Raw genomic sequence first — 19,945 nt, 5'->3', positions numbered from 1 at the left:
TGAGCTCATGGTGTCCTCCCACACTGACAGAGCACAGACGAATGCGTGGAGGCAGACAATGTCAGAGTGCAGGAAAGCACAAAATGACCAGGAGGAGAGGTGGCGGGCTGAAGAGAGGGCTGAAGCTGAAAGGTGACGGCAGCGTGATGAGAGGAGGCAGGATTCAATGCTGAGGCTGCTGGAGGATCAAACTAATATGCTCCAGCGTATGGTTGAGCTGCAGGAAAGGCAGCAGGAGCACAGACCGCCGCTACAGCCCTTGTGTAACCAACCGCCCTCCTCCCCAAGTTCCATAGCCTCCTCACCCAGACGCCCAAGAACGCAGTGGGGGGGCCTCTGGCCACCCAGCCACTCCACCCCAGAGGATTGCCCAAGAAACAGAAGGCTGGCATTCAATACGTTTTAAAGTTTTAAACTTTTAAACTGCTGTGTGGCCTTGTCCTTCCCTCCTCCACCACCCCTCCTGGGCTACCTTGGTAGTTATCCCCCTATTTGTGTGATGAATGAATAAAGAATGCATGAATGTGAAGCAACAATGACTTTATTGCCTCTGCAAGCAGTGATCGAAGGGAGGAGGGGCGGGTGGTTAGCTTACAGGGAAGTAGAGTGAACCAAGGGACGGGGGGTTTCATCAAGGAGAAACAAACAGAACTTTCACACCGTAGCCTGGCCAGTCATGAAACTGGTTTTCAAAGCTTCACTGATGTGCACCGCGCCCTCCTGTGCTCTTCTAACTGCTCTGGTGTCTGGCTGCGCGTAACCAGCAGCCAGGCGATTTGCCTCAACCTCCCACACGGCCATAATCGTCTCCCCCCATACTCTCACAGATATTGTGGAGTGCACAGCAAGCAGTAATAATAGTGGGAATATTGGTTTCGCTGAGGTCTAACTGAGTCAGTAAACTGCGCCAGCGCGCCTTTAAACGTCCAAATGCACATTCTACCACCATTCTGCACTTGCTCAGCCTGTAGTTGAACAGCTCCTGACTACTGTCCAGGCTGCCTGTGTACGGCTTCATGAGCCATGGCATTAAGGGGTAGGCTGGGTCCCCAAGGATACATATAGGCATTTCAACATCCCCAACAGTTATTTTCTGGTCTGGGAATAAAGTCCCTTCCTGTAGCTTTTGAAACAGACCAGAGTTCCTGAAGATGCGAGCATCATGCACCTTTCCCGGCCATCCCACGTTGATGTTGGTGAAACATCCCTTGTGATCCACCAGTGCTTGCAGCACTATTGAAAAGTACCCCTTGCGGTTTATGTACTCGACAGCTTGGTGCTCCGGTGCCAAGATAGAGATATGGGTTCCGTCTATGGCCCCACCACAGTTAGGGAATCCCATTGCAGCAAAGCCATCCACTATGACCTGCACATTTCCCAGGGTCACTACCCTTGATATCAGCAGATCTTTGATTGCGTTGGCTACTTGCATCACAGCAGCCCCCACAGTAGATTTGCCCACTCCAAATTGATTCCCGACTGACCGGTAGCTGTCTGGCATTGCAAGTTTCCACAGGGCTATTGCCACTCACTTCTCAACTGTGAGGGCTGCTCTCATCTTGGTATTCTTGCGCCTTAGGGCAGGGGAAAGCAAGTCACAAAGTTCCACGAAAGTGCCCTTACGCATGCGAAAGTTTCGCAGCCACTGGGAATTGTCCCAGACCTGCAACTCTATGCGGTCCCACCAGTCTGTGCTTGTTTCTCAAGCCCAGAATCGGCGTTCCACCGCATGAACCTGCCCCATTAGCACCATGATGCCTACATTGCCAGGGCCCGTGCTTTGAGAGAAGTCTGTGTCCATGTCCTCATCACTCTTGTCACCGCGCTGACGTCGCCTACTCGCCCGGTTTTGCTTTGCCAGGTTCTGGCGCTGCATAAACTGCTGGATAATGCGTGTAGTGTTTAATGTGCTCCTAATTGCCAAAGTGATCTGAGTGGGCTCCATGCTTGCTGTGGTATGGCGACTGCACAGAAAAAAGGTGCAGAACGATTGTCTGCCATTGCTCTGACGGAGGGAGGGGCGACTGACAACAGGGCTTACAGGGTTGGCTTACAGGTAATTAAAATCAACACAGGGGGTGGCTTTACGAGAAACAGAATGGCCCCCTCAATGATAGAAATCAAAACCTCAAGGAGAGAACTCAAACTGGGTTTAGCAGGCCATTGATTTCACGGAGGGCGGGAGGAGAAAATGAATACAAAACAAATCTGGTCTATTTATTGTTTTGATCCACTTCATCTATCTTTATACATCTTGCTGGCAGCAGACTGTGCAGTACGACCACTAGCCATCGTCATCTCCTGGGTTCCCGGCAGAAGACGGTGCACTATGACTGCTGGCCATTGTCTTCTGCTGGCTGTAGATTAAAAGACAGTGCACTGCCAGTAGGACTGAATTGCCATGAGACAAAACTTAAAAGGGAAATGACCTGGCTGAGTCACTCCCATGTTTGCCCAGGTGCCCCTGACCTCATCGAGGTCAGTTAAAAGAGCACCCTGGACTATGTCGACGACGGCTACCAGTCATACTGCACTGTCTGCTGCCAAAAGGCAATAAACTGTTGCTGTGTAGCAATGCAGTACCGCGTCTGCCAGCGCCCAGGAGACATACGGTGACGGTTTGCTGAGCAGGCTCCATGCTTGCCGTGGTATGGCGTCTGCACAGGTAGCTCAAGAAAAAAGGCATAAAATGATTGTCTGCCCTTGCTTTCACGGAGGTAGGGAGGGAAGGGGGGCCTGACGATATGTACCCAGAACCACCCGCAACAATGTTTTAGCCCCATCAGGCACTGGGATTTCTACCCAGAATTCAAATGGGCGGTGGAGACAGCGGGAACTGTGGGATAGCTACCCATAGTGCAATGCTCCAGAAGTCGATGGTTGCCTCAGTACTGTGGACACACTCCGCCGACTACATGCACTTAGAGCATTTGTGTGGGGATACACACAATCAACTGTATAAAAATGCTTTCTACAAAACCGACTTCTATAAATTCGACCTAATTTCGTAGTGTAGACATACCCTTAGGTTTGAGGAGTGCTGGTGACTCAGCAGCCTGCAAAATTGGGGAAAAGGTAAAATACTGCTATTTTTGCTTTTTCGTCTGCTTATAACTAGAGAAAGAAACTGTGGCTTTAGTCTTATCTATTAACAGTCAGAACCATCGCCCTTCTACCTGGCCACAACAAGAGTTCTATGTCTTTTATTTTTCCTTTTCTTTCTCCTGTCTTCTCTTTCATTTATATTTGTCCATTGTCTGTGTCTTGGCTGTGTCTGACTTTGGTGAAATTGATTAACAGACCGTTTTTTCTGCATGACAAAGTTAGTAAAGCACAAAGGTTTTGAACAACTAGGGCCTGATCCTCCACCAACTTGAACCTTGTGTCTTGACATCTGTGTGAAGATAACATTTTACACCCTTTTGCCCAAGTGTAAGTGATGGCACAAGATGCCAGGCAATGGAGAATTGGGGTTATGAGTTTCAAAGCAGTCTACGGGATTTAGGCACATCTCTTCCATTGAAAATAATAGAAAATGTGTGTCTAAATCTCTTAGATTGCTTTGAATCTCTCAATGTGGTCTCCCTGTGTTATTATTAAGGAGTTAAGCTGGAAATCATCAAAAGAACCCTAGTTTTTAGCACCAGATAACAGGATCTTCTTCCCTATTTACAGACTGTTGCCATACTCAGCCAGTGTTCTACCACTTGTGCTTCTGGAATGCTGAATAGCTAGCATGCCCAGGTTTCACATTCTCAAAGGTCTGTGAGCAGTAATGTTGAGACTAGCCAGGGGTGCCGTCCAACTTGGACTCCTGCTAGCATCCACTAACAGATGTTAGGGGACCTCAACAGATGTTAGGGGACCTCAACCTGCACCTTTTCAAGGTGGCAATAGACGTTGCTACTTAGTATGCTCTCCCCTGAGGCATTTGGACTGTGTCTGTCCAGCATTCTGCCTTCTTCAGGCTCCCATGCTTTGGTCACTGCTCTGCAGCTGCCCTTCACTAACGCTCTCCCCTGTTGGGAAAAGCCAGAGTTTGACCCCAAATTCTCTTGCTGGAAAATGCCTAATAAAATTCCTTATCATAACCAGTCCCTAAGATCACTTTAAGCCAACACAACACCAGAGACCATAACTATAAAGAACATTTTATTAATTGAAAGTTCTTACATGCCAATGGGAAACATGAACTTTATTCAGTCACAGTTTGTCGTGGTGAAACTTCTATTTTGACGGGGTTTCTGGGAAGCAAAGGGAGGATGATGGGACTAACAAACTTGGGCTCTCCTGGGCACGCATCTGATTGCAAAGGATGTTCAGGGAAAGGGAGAATGTCTGGGCCAGTAGCAGGCTTGGTCAAGCCTGGCTTTCCTTCTGACCTGCCTGTCACATCAGTGACACCATGTGTGTCTGGAAGGGCTGGCACTGGCTTTGCCTTCTCCGGGGGAACAGGCTTTCCATCTATATGTTCACTCTGATTTTCTGGTAAGGTGTGGAGAGACACAGTCTCCTCTTTAGCAGGGAGAACTTTAACCCAACCCACTGTTTTTTCCAGATGTGGGGAGAAGTGGCTGGCTTCAGAAGGGGAAGGATGCTGATGCTCACGTCTGGGCTCTTGCTTATGCTCATGGTTGTCGGGGTGCTTGTGGGGGTGGTGGTTCTCCTTCCTTCCACGGTGGTGAGGATGTTCATGCCTTTCATCGTCATCTTGATCAGGTTTTTGAGATCTACCGCCAGGGTGCTGCTCCCGTTCTCCAAGGGCAGGAGCCTAAATTGGCAAACAGCAAACACATGCATATATTAAAGCTACTTAAAAACATTTCTCTGATATAAAGAAAGGCTCAGACCTAGTCTGTACTCAGGATCAGTCCAAATTCCAGCAGTAATGCCAGCCATTGATGTAGATGCACTGGTGCAAACTCCTATGGTAGACAAGCAAAGCAACTGCAGTACCCGGGGGAGATTACCCTTGCTTGGAAGTGGGGTAATTCAGCTATTTATTAATTTCACTCTCCCTGTGTTATTATTATGATTGTTGCTTTAGTTCTGTAACTGTATTATTTTCAAATGCCTTGTAAATTGTTTGGGATACAGCTTGATTTAATGACTATGGGTCTGCCTACCATGCAATCTGAAGTGTGAGTGCAGCACAGGTAAACATATCTGAGCTAACTTTGATCTAGCTAGCTCAAATAACAATCGCAGTGAAGTCATGGGCACATGGACTGTATAAACCTTCTCAGGACCCTGTATTGTATTGTATTGCCTTTTTTCACCATCTGGCAAAGATCCTCTTATCACAAGTTTCTTTCTGATTTGGCTGATGCATTTCCCTTATGCATGCAGTCCATTACTTTGTGAATAATCCTAACACAAAATGATCACACTTTATTCATTCCAATTTTATTTTATAAAGGACCTTTTTGCAAACTTTTAGTTAGATGGAAAAATACCTGTGGATTGTAGATTTCGCAGGATATGCTGACAAACTGATGATGATCAATTTGACTGTTTATTACAGAGCCTTTGCACAAACCAGTATGCTGGAAAAAGAAATGGCTAATTAGGAGAAGTGAGCATCAAACCACAATGTATCACTAATATTTAGATTTTAACATTGTAAAATAGGAGATTATAAGAAACATAAGAATGGCCCTACTGGGTCAGACCAAAGGTCCATCTAGCCCAGTATTCTGCTTTCTGACAGTGGCCAGTGCCAGGTGCCCCAGAGGGAATGAACAGAACAGGTAATCATCAAGTGATCCATCCCCTGTCGCTCATTTCCAGCTTCTGGCCGACAGAGGCTAGGGACACCATTCCTGCCCATTCTGGCTAATAGCCATTGATGGACCTATCCTCCATGAATTTATCTAGTACTCTTTTGAACCCTGTTATGGTCTTGGCCTTTACAACATCCTTCGGCAAGGAGTTCCACAGGTTGACTGTGTGTTGTGTGAAGAAATACTTCCTTTTGTTTGTTTTAAACCTGCTGCCTATTAATTTCATTTGGTGACCCCTAGTTCTTGTGTTTGAGAAGAAGTAAACAACGCTTCCTTATCTACACTTTCTCTACACCAGTCATGATTTTATAGACCTCAATCATATCTCCCCTGAGCCATCTTTTTTTCAAGCTGAAAAGTCCCAGTCTTATTATGAAAGTCCAAACAAATTTAGCTCCATAAATACATTTGCATAGATGTATAGCTAGTGCAAACTTTTGGTTTTTGTGCTGGCAAAGTTACCTAGGAGGACAGATTTCCCAGATGAATTTTTTAATCTCTGAGAAGGATTAGAGGACATGATGGTAAAAATGCTGGAGCTGCCTGTGCACCATCTACACTAACTCTGTTGTTATTACCAGTGTGGAACTGCTTTGGTGATAGGGGACATTTTCAGAAAATGCCATTAGCGGCCAGGCCTATAAAAGAGTATTAGATTACGGTTCTCAGAGAAAAAAATCTCTCTTCACACTGATCAAGGAAACCTTGGTAGAATACTGATAGTAACAACAGTGGGGCGCGTCTACATGGTGCCACAGTCCCGACTACAGGGGTCTGAACTGTAGAGAGTTCTAACGTGCTGTTCTCTAACTTCCTCACGTGAACGCCGCTGGGTGTGAACTAAAAGGTACCTAGTGTGTGAGAATGTAGTCCTGTTTGGTGTGGGACTACATCAGTGCAAACTAGCTGCCTTTTAGTTCACGCCAGCAGGGTCTACATGGGGCAATGAGATTGCAACGCATTAGAGCTCTCTACAATGCACATCCCCTGTAGTTTGAATTCCAGTATCATGTAGATAAGCCGTAGATTTATACATGCTGGTAGGTAGCACAGTTCTAATCTCAGTGCAGGCTGAGGTTAAGAGAACAGAATCGACTGGCTAATGTGCTAATTTAACCTTTCAGATGTCTTCAGGTTCCTTCCTCTAATTTCTGAAGGTTTTCTATATTTGACTTCTTGAGCACAATGTACATATATTGTGTGTGTATTCTTAAAAATTCATTATTTGTGGCTGCTTGTACAGAAGAAGCCCTTGAGAACTAATAACTTTTGCAAAGTACTAGCTGTTGTAGGAGCAGCAGTGATCTGTATGGTCTGTATGACTATGCTATGTATAACCTGTCTGCTCAAAAGGTCTGTTACACTTTTCCCCCACTCCCCTTTTGTCTTCTCTCCCTCTTTGAATACCTGTGAAGTGGCTTTCCCCCTCCCCCTCCCTCCTGGAATGCTTGTGGGATGAATGGGGTGGTTGAACAGCCAGAAGATCAGAAGAGCTCCCAGGTAGACAAGGTGTCTGGAACTCTAATTAGGCAGCGATTACACACCCAATGCATGGACATTGTCTGAGGTGGAGTGTGACCAACCAGACGTGGCCAAGTCATCTCGAGACACAGGCCATGAGGAACAGGTCCTGAAAAGGGGAAGGGGCCACGTGCTCAGGAGTGCACTCACAAGCTTGTACCTCCCGTGAAGGCCCTTCACCTAGACCGCCTGGCCAGTGGTTTTTCACCCCATTGCCTCAGAAAGACTTACCTTCATCACACCGTTCATCACGGCGCTGTAGGACACTTACCTTGAAGAATCCTGACATCTCCAGTGCCGTGCCTGTCCTGGGAGCATAAGTATGCGAGTGTGAGTGTGACCCCCCACCCCTCTTCTTTTGAGCTTAGCTATCAGTATAATAAATGTGCTGCTTTCTGCCAGACTCTGGTGGGTCATTAGTCCTCCCTAAGCTTACCAGCTGGCCCAATTTCAGGTAACACTAGCTCCTCTGCTCATTCTGTACTGTATTTGTCTGTGCCATTTACGTTCATGCACTTCTGAACAGTTATCCAGAACTTTGTCTGGGATACTCGTCTTAGATTGTAAACAATTTGAGGCAGAAACTGTTTTCAGTTCTGTGTTTGTCAAGCCCCTGGCACAATGGGATCCTAATCCATGACTGGAGCTCTGAGGTACTACATTAGTATAAATAATAAATAATAATCATATATAGGGCTTGATCCAAAGTCCAGTGAAGTCAATGAAAAGACTCCCATTGACTTCAGTGGGCTTTGGATCATGTTCATAAAGAAGAAAAACAGAAAAAGATAGGCAAAATGCTTAATGCAAAAATTATAATATCCACAAAGTTACGTATTTTTGCAAGCAGAATTACTTACAGCCAGTTCAGATGGTAGGGGCTTGCACTTGGAGACATCAGCAATGGATTCATTTTTGGAGCAGGATGTCTCCTGGATTGTAAACTCTACAAAGTGTGAAGGACCAACGACCCACTGTCAAAGTTTTGTATGAAAAGAGAGAGAGAGAGCATTGACCGTTATTTTTAGCATTTGCAAATTTGCCAGGAAGAGGAAAAGAAATTCATAATCCCAATCCTGCACCTTTTGCATTGAATGCGAAACTCCCATGAACAACAGAGGGAGTAGGGTTAGACTTCTGAGTTTGTTAGCTGTATTGCAGGAGAATATATTTTCCATATTCTCCGAATGCTGCCCGATAGCCTGATCCTTACCTTTTATACAGAATTCCCCGTGAAGTATCACTCTAGCTCATGCATCAGTCAAAGATGGAACTAGATTAAAATGCTTTTTTCTTTTAAATACTATTAATAATTGATATTTACACAGAGACTTTCATCCAAAGATCCTCATTGTGGCTCAACCAACTTTCTATCTGTAGGTTTCAGAGTAACAGCCGTGTTAGTCTGTATTCGCAAAAAGAAAAGGAGTACTTGTGGCACCTTAGAACTCACAAAAGCTCATGAAAGCTACAGCTAAAGCTACAGCTCACGAAAGCTTATGCTCAAATAAATTGGTTAGTCTCTAAGGTGCCACAAGTCCTCCTTTTCTTTTTTCTATCTATAGGTATCACTTGACTCTGTCCTGAAATGCAGCCACTTCTGGGTTGGAAAATGGAAAAATGTAAACAGCACACAGTGTGTCCTGCAATATGCACAAGGTCAGACTAAGATGATCATGATGGTCCCTTCTGACCTTAAAGTCTATGAGTAACACTACACAACTGTTATAGACAGAGAGTGAAGACTATCCATTTGAAACGAATTTTAGGGAGTCAAGATATAATTGTGAGGAACACATGGAATTATCCAGGACACTGATAATTAGCACCTCCTTACTGTGCAATGATATGTTTAAGCTAATTTGGTGAGTTGCAGGTGTGCACAGAAACGGACCTCTATGCTACACTAAATACTTTATCATCTGTGCCTTTTGTTAGAGGTAGGCCTGAATCAAAAGCCCAGGGGGTGCAAATTGCCAGCAGGGACAATGAACTATGGAGCTCAAATCTAGATCTGAATTTTGCAGCTGTCTCTTATCTCTATAATAAGATGAATCAAAGCCACAGATCTACACAGCCTCAAACTTTGAAGGGTTCAGAATCCTATCCTGAACCAACTGTTGATGCCCAAGCCCATCTTTGCACCTTATAGAGTAATTTGTAAAAAGTGCAGCAGTTGTATCAATGCTTTCCAGGGCCCAAAGCGGCCTGTGTGAATCGCAGCCTTACCTGCATTGAAGCTTTGGTAACGTTAAGGACAGAGAAATGATGAGCTTGCTCACTTTCCTTGTTGAATTTGGCCAGGCTCACAGCAGCAGTTTCCAGGTACTTGGGCTCCGTTGGACAGTCAGGGACTGGACAGTCAGGGCAAATCCGTAAAAATGAGCTTGATGGAACTTTGTAGAAAATAACAAATACACGCTGATAAGACAGGTGTCAAAACACTACAGTCCCATTGACAGATATAGGTAGGTAAGTAGGTTGGTGTGCATATTTCATTCTTATTTATTTCTTTAGGGTTTCAAGCCCCAGCCCCACACATGCCCTTGGCATTTCACACAACTTCAAACAACAATATTTGATACAAAGGTTATCGCCATTGATGTAGCAATTGAACTGTCATGGGACCCCCCCCCCGCCCACTAATCCACCCCCACAAATCCACCTCATCAGCTCGCCCCCTCCCCAAACACTACCAAATAAACAATAGAGGGCTTGGCTCACTGTGGAGCAGCAATTCTCAACCTATTTACCATCGTGGGTCACATTTGCAGCTCTCTATGTGTTATGTGGGCTGCATCCACACAATATATATACTGCCAGTATGGGCCTGAGGATGTCACATGGTCTGCAGCTCTGTGCTGATTAGGCCGCAAGCAGCCAGTGGGTTGAGAACCACTATTTGTGGGGGTGGATCATGGATCTAGTGGGAAGTGTCCATCAGCAAGGGTCCCTTAGAGCACCAGATGCACTTTAAAGTTTATTTCTCCTCTTGGAAACCGCAGAGAAGATAGTGGTGCAACAGCCCTTGCATTTCCCTCGGGGATGCCTCCCATGCGCCCCACATGTACACACCATCCCCTCCTCACAGAGGGCTGTGGTCCCTGCTTAGGGTGACCAGACAGCAAGTGTGAAAAATCGGGATGCGGGTGGGGGGTAATAGGAGCCTATATAAGAAAAAGCCCCAAATATCGGGACTGTCGCTATAAAATCGGAATATCTGGTCACCCTATCCCTGCTGGCAGTTTGCACCCCCTGCATCAATGGGGGAAAATCAAACCCAGATTTTGGAACTTATTGAGAGGTGTCAATAGATGAGCCCAAACCATAATGTTCCAATCTGGGTGTTTGGTTCAGCCCATTATAGACCTAGGAGTCAGCCGTGAAGGTCAGATCTAGATACAGACACTGGCAAAGATCAGGAGTGTTTATATCTGTGGTTTGGTTTGGACTCATCTCTAGTGTGAAAAGTCTATTAGGGCAGATGCTCCAAAAGGAATGAAGAGAAATAACATTAATAATTTTGGGAGGGTTTGCTATCCCATGTCCATTGCTGTCCCAGGCCATATTGATTACCAGAGGATACATGCTGGAAATAATAATAATGCATTTCATATTTTTGCAGCACGCTAGGTGCTTTGCAGAAATATTCAATAATCTCATATTGAAATATGAGCAGCAACGCATCTAGTGGTTAAAGCAGGAAACTGAGAGTGAGGAGAAAAGGGTTCTACTCCCAACTCTGTCACCATAGGATCTTATATAAATTGCTTTGTCTCTCTGTTTAGTCTCTTTCCCTAATGGTAAAATTGGGATTATGATATTTAGCTGCTTTCGTAAAGCATTTGGAGGTCCTTGGATGAAAGGAGCTGTGTAGATGCAAATGAATTGCATTATATTCAAAGTGCCATGCCAAACACACATGTAAAAAGTCTTTCATCCTCTTTTCAGTTCAAAGTCAGGACCTTTCTAGTTATGATGTGTACCCATATTGGTCCTAAAAGTCCTCAAGATCAACAGCTTGTATCCTTCTGCCCTGAGAAAGTGAGGTAGGGCAGATGCCATTGAGAGAAAAATAATATGAAACACCATGATGCCATTTTTACAGTCACTTCTCAGAGTAGAGCCACACTTTAAGTAGAGCCCTGCACAGATACAAAATTTGTATCTGCATCTGATCCATGATCCACAAGAATGGTCCCTGGATATCCGTGGATTTGCTGGGCTCTATCTTTAAGCATTAAGAACATAAGAACTGCCTATTAATTTCATTTGGTGGCCCCTAGTTCTTGTGTTATGAGAAGGAGTAAATAACACTTCCTTGTTTACTTTCTCCACACCAGTCATAATTTTATAGACCTCTATCATATCTCCCCTTAGTCATCTCTTTTCCAAGATGAAAAATCCCAGTTTTATTAATCTCTCCTCATACGGCAGCCGTTCCATACCCCTAATAATTTTTGTTGCCCTTTTCTGAACCTTTTCCAATTCCAATATATCTTTTTTGAGATGGGGCGACCACATCTGCATGCAGTATTCAAGATGTGGGCATACCATGGATTTATATAGAGGCAATATGATATTTTCTGTTTTATTATCTATCCCTTTCTTAATGATTCCCAACATTCTGTTCGCTTTTTTGACTGCCGCTGCACACTGAGGGGATGTTTTAGAGAACTATCCACAATGATTCCAATATCTCTTTCTTGAGTGGTAACAGCTAATTTAGACCCCATCATTTTATATGTATAGTTGGGATTATGTTTTCCAATGTGCATTACTTTGCATTTATCAACATTGAATTTCATCTGCCATTTTGTTGCCCAGTCACCCAGTTTTGAGAGATCCCTTTGTAACTCTTCACAGTCTGCATGGGACTTAAATATCTTGAGTAGTTTGTATCATCTGTGAATTTTGTCACCTTACTGTTTATGCGTTTTTCCGGATCATTTATGAATATGTTAAATAGGATTCATCCCAGCACAGACCCCTTGGGGACACCACTATTTACCGCTCTCCTTTCTGAAAACTGACCATTTATTCCTATTCTTTGTTTCCTATCTTTTAACCAATCACCAATCCATGAAAGAACGTTCTCTTATCCCATGACTGCTTACTTTGCTTAAGAGCCTTTGGTGAGGGACCTTGTCAAAGGCTTTCTGAAAATCTAAATAGACTATACCCACTGCATCCCCCTTGTCCACATGCTTGTTGACCCCCTCAAAGAATTCTAATAGATTGGTGAGGCATGATTTCCCGCTACCAAAAACATGTTGACTCTTCCCCAACAAATTATGTTTATCCATGTGTCTGGCAATTTTGTTCTTTACTATAGTTTCAACCAGTTTGCCCGGTACTGAAGTCAAGTTCACCGGCCTGTAATAGCCGGGGTCACCTCTGGAACCCTTTTTAAAAATTGGCATCACATTAGCTATCCTCCAGTCATTTGGTACAGAAACTGATTTAAAAGATAGGTTACAGGCTACAGTTAGTAGTCCTGCAATTTCACATTTGAGTTCCTTCAGAACTCTTGGGTGAATACCATCTGGTCCTGGTGACTTATTATTGTTTAGTTTATCAATTTGTTCCAAAACCTCCTCTAATGTCATCTCAGTCTGGGACAGTTCCTCAGATTTGTCACCTAAAAAAATGGCTCAGGTTTGGGAATCTCCCTCACATCCTCTACCGTGAAGACCGATGAATTCATTTAGTTTCTCCGCAATGGCCTTATTGTCCTTGAGTGTTCCTTTAGCATCTCAATCGTCCAGTGGCCTCACTGATTGTTAAGCAGGCTTCCTGCTTCTGATGTACTTTAAAAAAAAATTGGTATTACTTTTTGAGTCTTTGGCTAGCTGTACTTCAAATTCTTTTTTGGCCTTCCTAATTGTATTTTTACACTTCATTTGCCAGAGTTTATGCTCCTTTCTATTTTCCTCACTAGGATTTAACTTCCACTTTTTAAAGAATGCCTTTTTGCCTCTCACTGCTTCTCTTAATTTGTTGTTTAGCCACGATGGCTCTTTCTCTTACTATGTTTTTTAATTTGGGGTGTACATTTAAGTTGAGTCTCTATTATGGTGTCTTTAAAAAGTTTCCATGCAATCCTTCCATGCTCCCCCAATCTTTTATTGTAAGAAACATATTAAGAATAACATACCTGGCTGTAAAGTGCACTCATAGCTATGCAGGTGAACAATTCTCCTTGGCTTGTAAATGTAGAGGATTGCTTTGCACTGCCCAAAACTCTAAAGGAATATAAATATGTGCTGTGAATGTAGGCGGAATTTAGTTTTGGAACCTGTCAGTAGCCATAGAGCCTCTAAACAGTGCATTCTTCTTCATACATTTATATCATTCTTTACAAAGAAAGATTCTGAATTAGTGTTCAGCTGAGAATTAAGCAAGTTTATCTCCTGAAAAGACCTTTCAGAAATAAAAAGCCAGATCCTCAGGTGGTATAAATCAACTTCATTCTGTTGACTTCCGTGGAGCTATGCCCATTTATGCCAGTTTAGAATCTGACTAGTAGGTTCAGATTCTCAGTTGGCCACTAAGTACGGCTGAGAAGGGGGAGCACAAAGGAGATGGTTTTGGCTCCCTGATCATAGGGCTGGTGCTACATTTGCGCATTGCCAGTTAGCTGCCCAGCCTCCCCCGCAGTTCTTCTGGCAACTGGGGATTGCTGGGGTGCACTGGCACGTTTCCTTTTTCCTGGCTTTGCCCCCTCTATTGGGGACCTTGAGGGATGTATACACAGAGCCCAACCATCTGAAAACAGCTGGAGCGCAGCCCAGTGGAAATGTCCTACCCACTCCCGCTATCTTCCAGCCATGAGTCTGACCCTTTTCCATGCTATGTTGGCAGCAAGGAGGGAGAATGGCATAAAAGTCCGTACATCAGCTGTATGGCTCTGGAGGATCATCCTCATACTACAGTGAGCCTGGGTTGATTATGCTGGCTTAGCATGAGTGACTTTAAATGTTAATGCTCAGGCGGCCTCTTTAGTATTTCCCCTTGTGGGATCAAGGCACCTGTGCTGGGAGCTTCAGAAATCTTCTGATGGACAGTGTCCATTGGGGCCACTCAACCTTCACTGTTTCTTGCTTTGTGGAGGGCTCCAGAGGTATAAAAGATGTGGAATCCAACCGCCCATCAGTTCCTTCTAACCGCCAAAGGAGCTGCTGTGATGGTCAGGAAATTTTTATTTTTGAATTTCAGGCTTTTGTTTAAAAAAAATAAAAATTGCTTGACAAAAGCCAAACATTTTGTTTGTTTGTTTTTAACCAAAACCTGAATATTTTCATCAGATGCTAAAACAGTCTTTCATGCAAAATTCCTTTCCCATGAAAATATTTTGTCAAGAAAGTATTGACTGGCTCTAGCAGTGAGCCCAGGTTGCTTGCTGCATCCGTGAGGCTTAGCTTGTTGTTTGTTCTTTCTCTTTACTTTTTCAGGCCTCTAGTTCGTTAGATTGTCAGAACAAAGAATAAGCATTAAGATGAATAAAGTGAGTCTCTTTCATTCTTCCTTTGTCAGGCTATTTTCAGAGAAACCCGTACAGGGATTCTAAACACTGCTTAACTTGCATATTTACCAGGAGCTGCTTATTAGATCTGGTTGGGAAAAAAATGTTGACATTTTGAATTTGAGAACTCTTATAAACTGGTTGGAAAACAGTGAAATATTTTCATGGAAATGTTTTAAAAATATTTTTTATTAACAAGTTTCAAATTTTTAACCAGCCAACTGCTTGTAAGAACCATCTGTGCAAGGATCTTTGCTTCGTTCAGTAATAGCTGAGCCATACACTCCCATGTACACTTAAATCTAAAAATAAATAAAATAAATCCTTACCGTTTCATGTATAGCTCTGTTCTTACAATCCTTCCACAACCTTCTGCTGAGTACGTGGCATTCGGTTTCTACCACATCCAAGGTGAGATAGAAGACAGAATCAGTGATTTTCTAAACACAACGTAAAAGGGGTTATGTCACAATTTCACCCATCACAAAGAAAAGGGAATAACAATGAGTGATGGACAAATGTCATAAAGTTCATACAAGCACCTGCAAAAAAGCTGGAAATGTTGTGGGCCAAATCTTCAGCTAGTGTAAATCAGCATATGCCAGCTGAGGATCTGGCCTGTAAGAACATGCTGTCTTGAAATATTTCTAACGCTTCCAGCCCTCAGTGAGGTCAGAATTATTGCAAGAACAGCCTTTCTTTGAGTTATTTTCCCCCTTCCTGTTCTGGTGCCAGCCAGAACCCAAGAATGAGGATGAACCATGGTAATGGGAAATTGTTTTAAAAATAGTTAACAGAACTTTATGGTTTGGTTGAAATTTAGGTCTGTTCTAATTTTAGTGAAAACAAAAGAATTATCTATGGGTATGTTGTGTCAGTAAATAAAGAACGTATATTGCTGAAGTTTCCGAGCATGCATGTGGCATATGACTCAGAAGCATTCTATGGGATAGAGCACTGGACTGGGACTCAGGAGACCTAGGTTCTATTCCTCGCTTGGCCATTGGCCTGCTGGGTGACCTTGGACAAGTCATTTCCCTCCTCTGTGCCCAAGTTTCCCCATCTGTAAAATGTGATATTGATACTGATCTTCCCTGGTAAAGTGCTTTTGAGATCTATTGAAGGAAAGTGCTGTATGAGAGCGAGGTATTATTATGGAAAGAGGCATCGCAGGCATCTCCCATGCTTTGCCATCACTGTACAGATACAATATCATGTTTATTTGCTGCTAGAAATGTTCCACTGGAAGAAAACCATCTCAATGGTCCACCTCAGGACAATAGATGTAGTGCAAGTGGGTTAGAGAATGCTGGTCCTTCTGCAGATGAAATCAGATGTGACTTTTACTAATGTGCAAGGCACCGAAGTACTGCAGTGACACATGTCTTTAAAATGTAATGGCTAGTGGCTAATTTAGATTACAGATTAGATCAGTGGTTCTCAACCTATTTACCATTGTGGGCCACATATCCAGCTCTCTATGTGTTATGTGGGCCGCATCCACTGAATATATATATTACCTGTATGGCCCTGAGAATGTCACATGGGCCGCAGCTGTGTGCTGTTTGGGCTGCAGGTTGAGAACCACTGGATTAGACAAACAGTAGAACCAGTCAAAGAGTATTTGTCAAGTTCTGAAAATTTCAGTGTTTTTTGTCTCTGCGTGCCACACTTGGGAGCCAGACTCATTATTTTTGAATATATCTTGTCTTAGAAAAACATTCTTCTGAATATCACAGGTGAGCAGGTAGGAATGGAGGGATGTACAGAGAATCTGAAGTTGGTATCTGAGCTTCCAAATTAGTCACCCAAGTATTTGGAGCACACACATTCTGCATCAAACAGGTGTATTTGCGATCAAACACATGTTCGATGTCAGATATGTCTATTCTGCTGAATCACACAGACTGGTTTTGAAGGTTGGGTGAATTCAAGAATATTTAAGTGCTTAAATACAATCAAACTGAACCAAAATCCTTGTTTTACCCGCCTGGGCCAGTTCTAGCAGGCAGAAGGGCTATGAGTATACTGTACAGTCCATGTCAGTTTTATGTACTGACTTTCAGATGCATCAGCCTCCAGTGGGGAAAGGCTAGTTCAGGATTTATTCAGTGGCGAGCAGATCACAGAGCATTTCATTACCCTTATTTTTTATCTCATAAATAAGGTTATTAAGAGGGAACCTTTTGAGATCTGTTTAGTATTGGATAAAGCATGATTTCTGTTTTCTACACAGGCATATCCCTTGCTTTGATTCTGCTGACACTAACATGACCAGTCCCATGCATGCTGGCAAGTCTTGGAGCCAGAAGGGAGTTGGCAACCACAGGTCAGCAACTCTTTGCGGGGGTGGGGGACCTGTTAAAAACAGTAAAAGAAGAAGGTAAATATGTTCCAGTATCTAATGATTACTTAAGATCTAGTTAAAAACCTGTTACTGAAGTACATTGATCATCATTTCTTGGGAATGAAGGGCCCTGTCCTACTCCCATTTGAGTCAATGGCAAAAGTCTTAAAGTAGGATCAAGCCACAGATCAGGTAGGGGCAGATTTGAATCTGAAGGCAAAGTGAAAATGTTTTCATCACAGGTGGTGATCACAAACATGAGGGGGAAAGAGAGGGTATGGCTTTTCCACTGATTTAAATCACAGGCAAAGAGTAAGTTTCTCAACCCTTTCTGAGGAACAAAGGTGTCAGTGGGATCTATTAACATTTTTGAATAACATGACCTATTTGAATGCACTCTGTATGTTCCATTTTCACAGAGGCACAAATGTGATACAGTCTCATTAGTCCTGTTTGTGCTTTTGGCTCAGCTGCTGGGTTTAGTTGATCTATTTGCTGTTATATGCTGTGGTTTTGCACATTTTTTAGAAATAAAAGAGTAATAATCAGTAAAAATAACTAAACAAACCAGGACACAAGCTACTCCTTAAAGGTAAAGAGTGAAGAGGCAATGGAAGTGATGAGAGCCAATATTAAAAAAGAGGCCCAGATTCTCCCCTGTGCTGAGACATGCCTTGCACAGGAGGAGGTGGATGGACCCATCAGGGAGCAAGTGCCTGATGGCACATCTGCAGCAGCCCTATCATAAAATAGAGTAGCCTAGGGGCTGCTCTCATTCATGTCATCTGGCAGTAGGTCCCAGTGGACCATTCTCTAGCTGGGGATTGCCAGAGCACACTGTGCTCTGGCCATACCTACAACATACCTCTGATATATCCATTGTGATGGAGTCAGTTCAGGGTAATAGCTGTGCTGATTCTATGCCAGCTGAGACTGACTCCATGTGGGAAACTCTCAACTGACCTGATCTGGTTGCTTTCTGGTCACTTTGAGCCACCTGAGCAATGCAAAGGGTAGAGAACGTGGCTCAAAGAGCAGTGGAACATGTGTACAACTTTATTGACCCAATTCCTGATCTCTGGCAGATAAATTTAACCATGGCATTTTCCTGTGTGAGTTGCTGGAGTCTTGGTGGGTAGGAAATAGTGACAAGTCCTAGTAGATGTGGGAGATCTTTAAATATCTGGCAATGGAATTTCTGTTCAGTTACAGCGCTATAGCCATTAAACAATGCAAGTGAGTGCACAGATACGATTATATCAATGTGCAGTAGAGGAAGGGGGTGTTACTCCCATGGTTATACAGTGCCTTACATATTGGGGCCTGGCACACTGATCCTGGCTGTGCCTCCTTCACGTTATTGCAATTCAAACAATAATAAATAAAATAGTCACACACAGAGATATACTTTCCCCTTAGATCTAAATTTATTTTTAACTCTGACCTGGTTTCAAAGCTCTCTTGGCAAGTCAGTCTTCAATGAGGTGCCCAATTGTATGTGAAAAAATTCCCTGGGCCCAATACGCTATTGCTTTGCACCTTGTATAAGCAAGTATATCTGAACCAAGTGGGTACACAATGTTATTAAATGACAATGATGGTGTTTCACTCCCACTGGACAGATGCCAATGATGGTACCAGGTGCATGGCCAGAGAGAATCAGATCCTCCTGCTTCCAATTGTCCTACTTGCTTTAAATTGCTATTGTGAAATTATTTCCATTCATTTGTGGGTGAAGTTGCCACTGCCCTGAGAGTCCTAGGAAAATTTAGCTTTTCACGTTTTCTACACATCAGAATGAATTCCCAGCCTTTCTGAAATGTCTTTCTGAGCATTCCTTGGTTCAAACCCCCATTGCTAGGGCAACTGGACAGTATGTACAAAGTACACCCCCCTCCCCAGGACAAACGCTACCAGAATGAGAGGGTTCGTTACCTGGGGATGTTCTTGGATGCTGAAAATTCGATAGAGACCAAGCACGTAGCCTTCTCTTTGGTTGGCATTGATCTGGCGCAGAGCCAGATCTGCAGCTTCCTCTATTGCAGAGTCATTACACGCAGGGGAACGTAACAGAGATGGTGGTTCCGTGCCTGGAGGAGAGACAGCCCAGGAGCATAGCAACTGAATGCCAAAGAGAAGCAAAACGAGCAGGGTCATTCTGCTCAGTAAACCAGTTAGGCAGATTGGAAATGCTATAACCTCTGGGAAGCCACAAGAGAGAGGCCAGGGCCAGCCTGCAAGAATAAACTTTTGAAGTGGAATCAGGACTCTTTATATACTTTGTTGTCTCCTCAAACAACACACTGACCATCACCTTTAAACCTGCATACATGGCAATTGCAAACACCAAGTAAATGATTAGAAGGTTGTACATTCAGTGCAGCTGCTTATAGACCAAGGCCAAATTTTGCTCTTGGTTTCACATGTCCAAGGTGGATTTCACTGGGCAGTCCACACACATTTAACCTCGCTGATTAAAATCGGTCTGTATGCTGTACTCTGAGAGCAAGATCTGTTATAAAACGAAGGACCAAACTCCAGTTGACTTTAACAGAATCAGGATCAGGACCAAAGTTTGGGTAACTGAATTTACACTTTTTATTTTATAAATTAAATATATATAGAAAAAATAAAATAACAAGCCTTCATAAAACGTACAGAGCCATGTGTGTTTGCAATGGAGAATGCAGACCTGCCTCACAGTAAGAGTTAATATAATAATAGGGATATGGCCTAAAACAGGGGTTCTCAAACTGTGGGTCGGGACTC

The 19,945-nt window shown here is 43.5% G+C and overlaps 2 protein-coding genes across 2 annotated transcripts in view; one reads left to right on the top strand and one right to left on the bottom strand.

Moving 5' to 3' along the window:
- Window positions 1-19,945, top strand: part of LOC144930874 (uncharacterized) — a 126,304-nt gene that overhangs the window by 62,086 nt on the left and 44,273 nt on the right. Inside the window, exon 3 of the mRNA XM_078854348.1 lies at window positions 17,066-17,212. Within this exon, the coding sequence (XP_078710474.1) occupies window positions 17,066-17,212 (147 nt within the window). The remainder of the gene's footprint in view (window positions 1-17,065; window positions 17,213-19,945) is intronic.
- On the bottom strand, window positions 4,196-19,333 carry LOC140917123 (fetuin-B). Its single transcript, XM_073359245.1, has 7 exons — window positions 19,112-19,333; window positions 15,159-15,269; window positions 13,462-13,549; window positions 9,534-9,700; window positions 8,165-8,278; window positions 5,457-5,546; window positions 4,196-4,771 (listed from the first exon to the last, which is right to left on the bottom strand). The coding sequence occupies exons 1-7, from the start codon at window positions 19,331-19,333 to the stop codon at window positions 4,196-4,198; spliced, it is 1,368 nt and encodes a 455-aa protein (XP_073215346.1).

Source organism: Lepidochelys kempii, chromosome 9 (genome assembly GCF_965140285.1).
Source record: "Lepidochelys kempii isolate rLepKem1 chromosome 9, rLepKem1.hap1, whole genome shotgun sequence".
NCBI lineage: Eukaryota > Metazoa > Chordata > Testudines > Cheloniidae > Lepidochelys > Lepidochelys kempii.
This window is presented reverse-complemented; position numbering and strand designations above follow the sequence as displayed.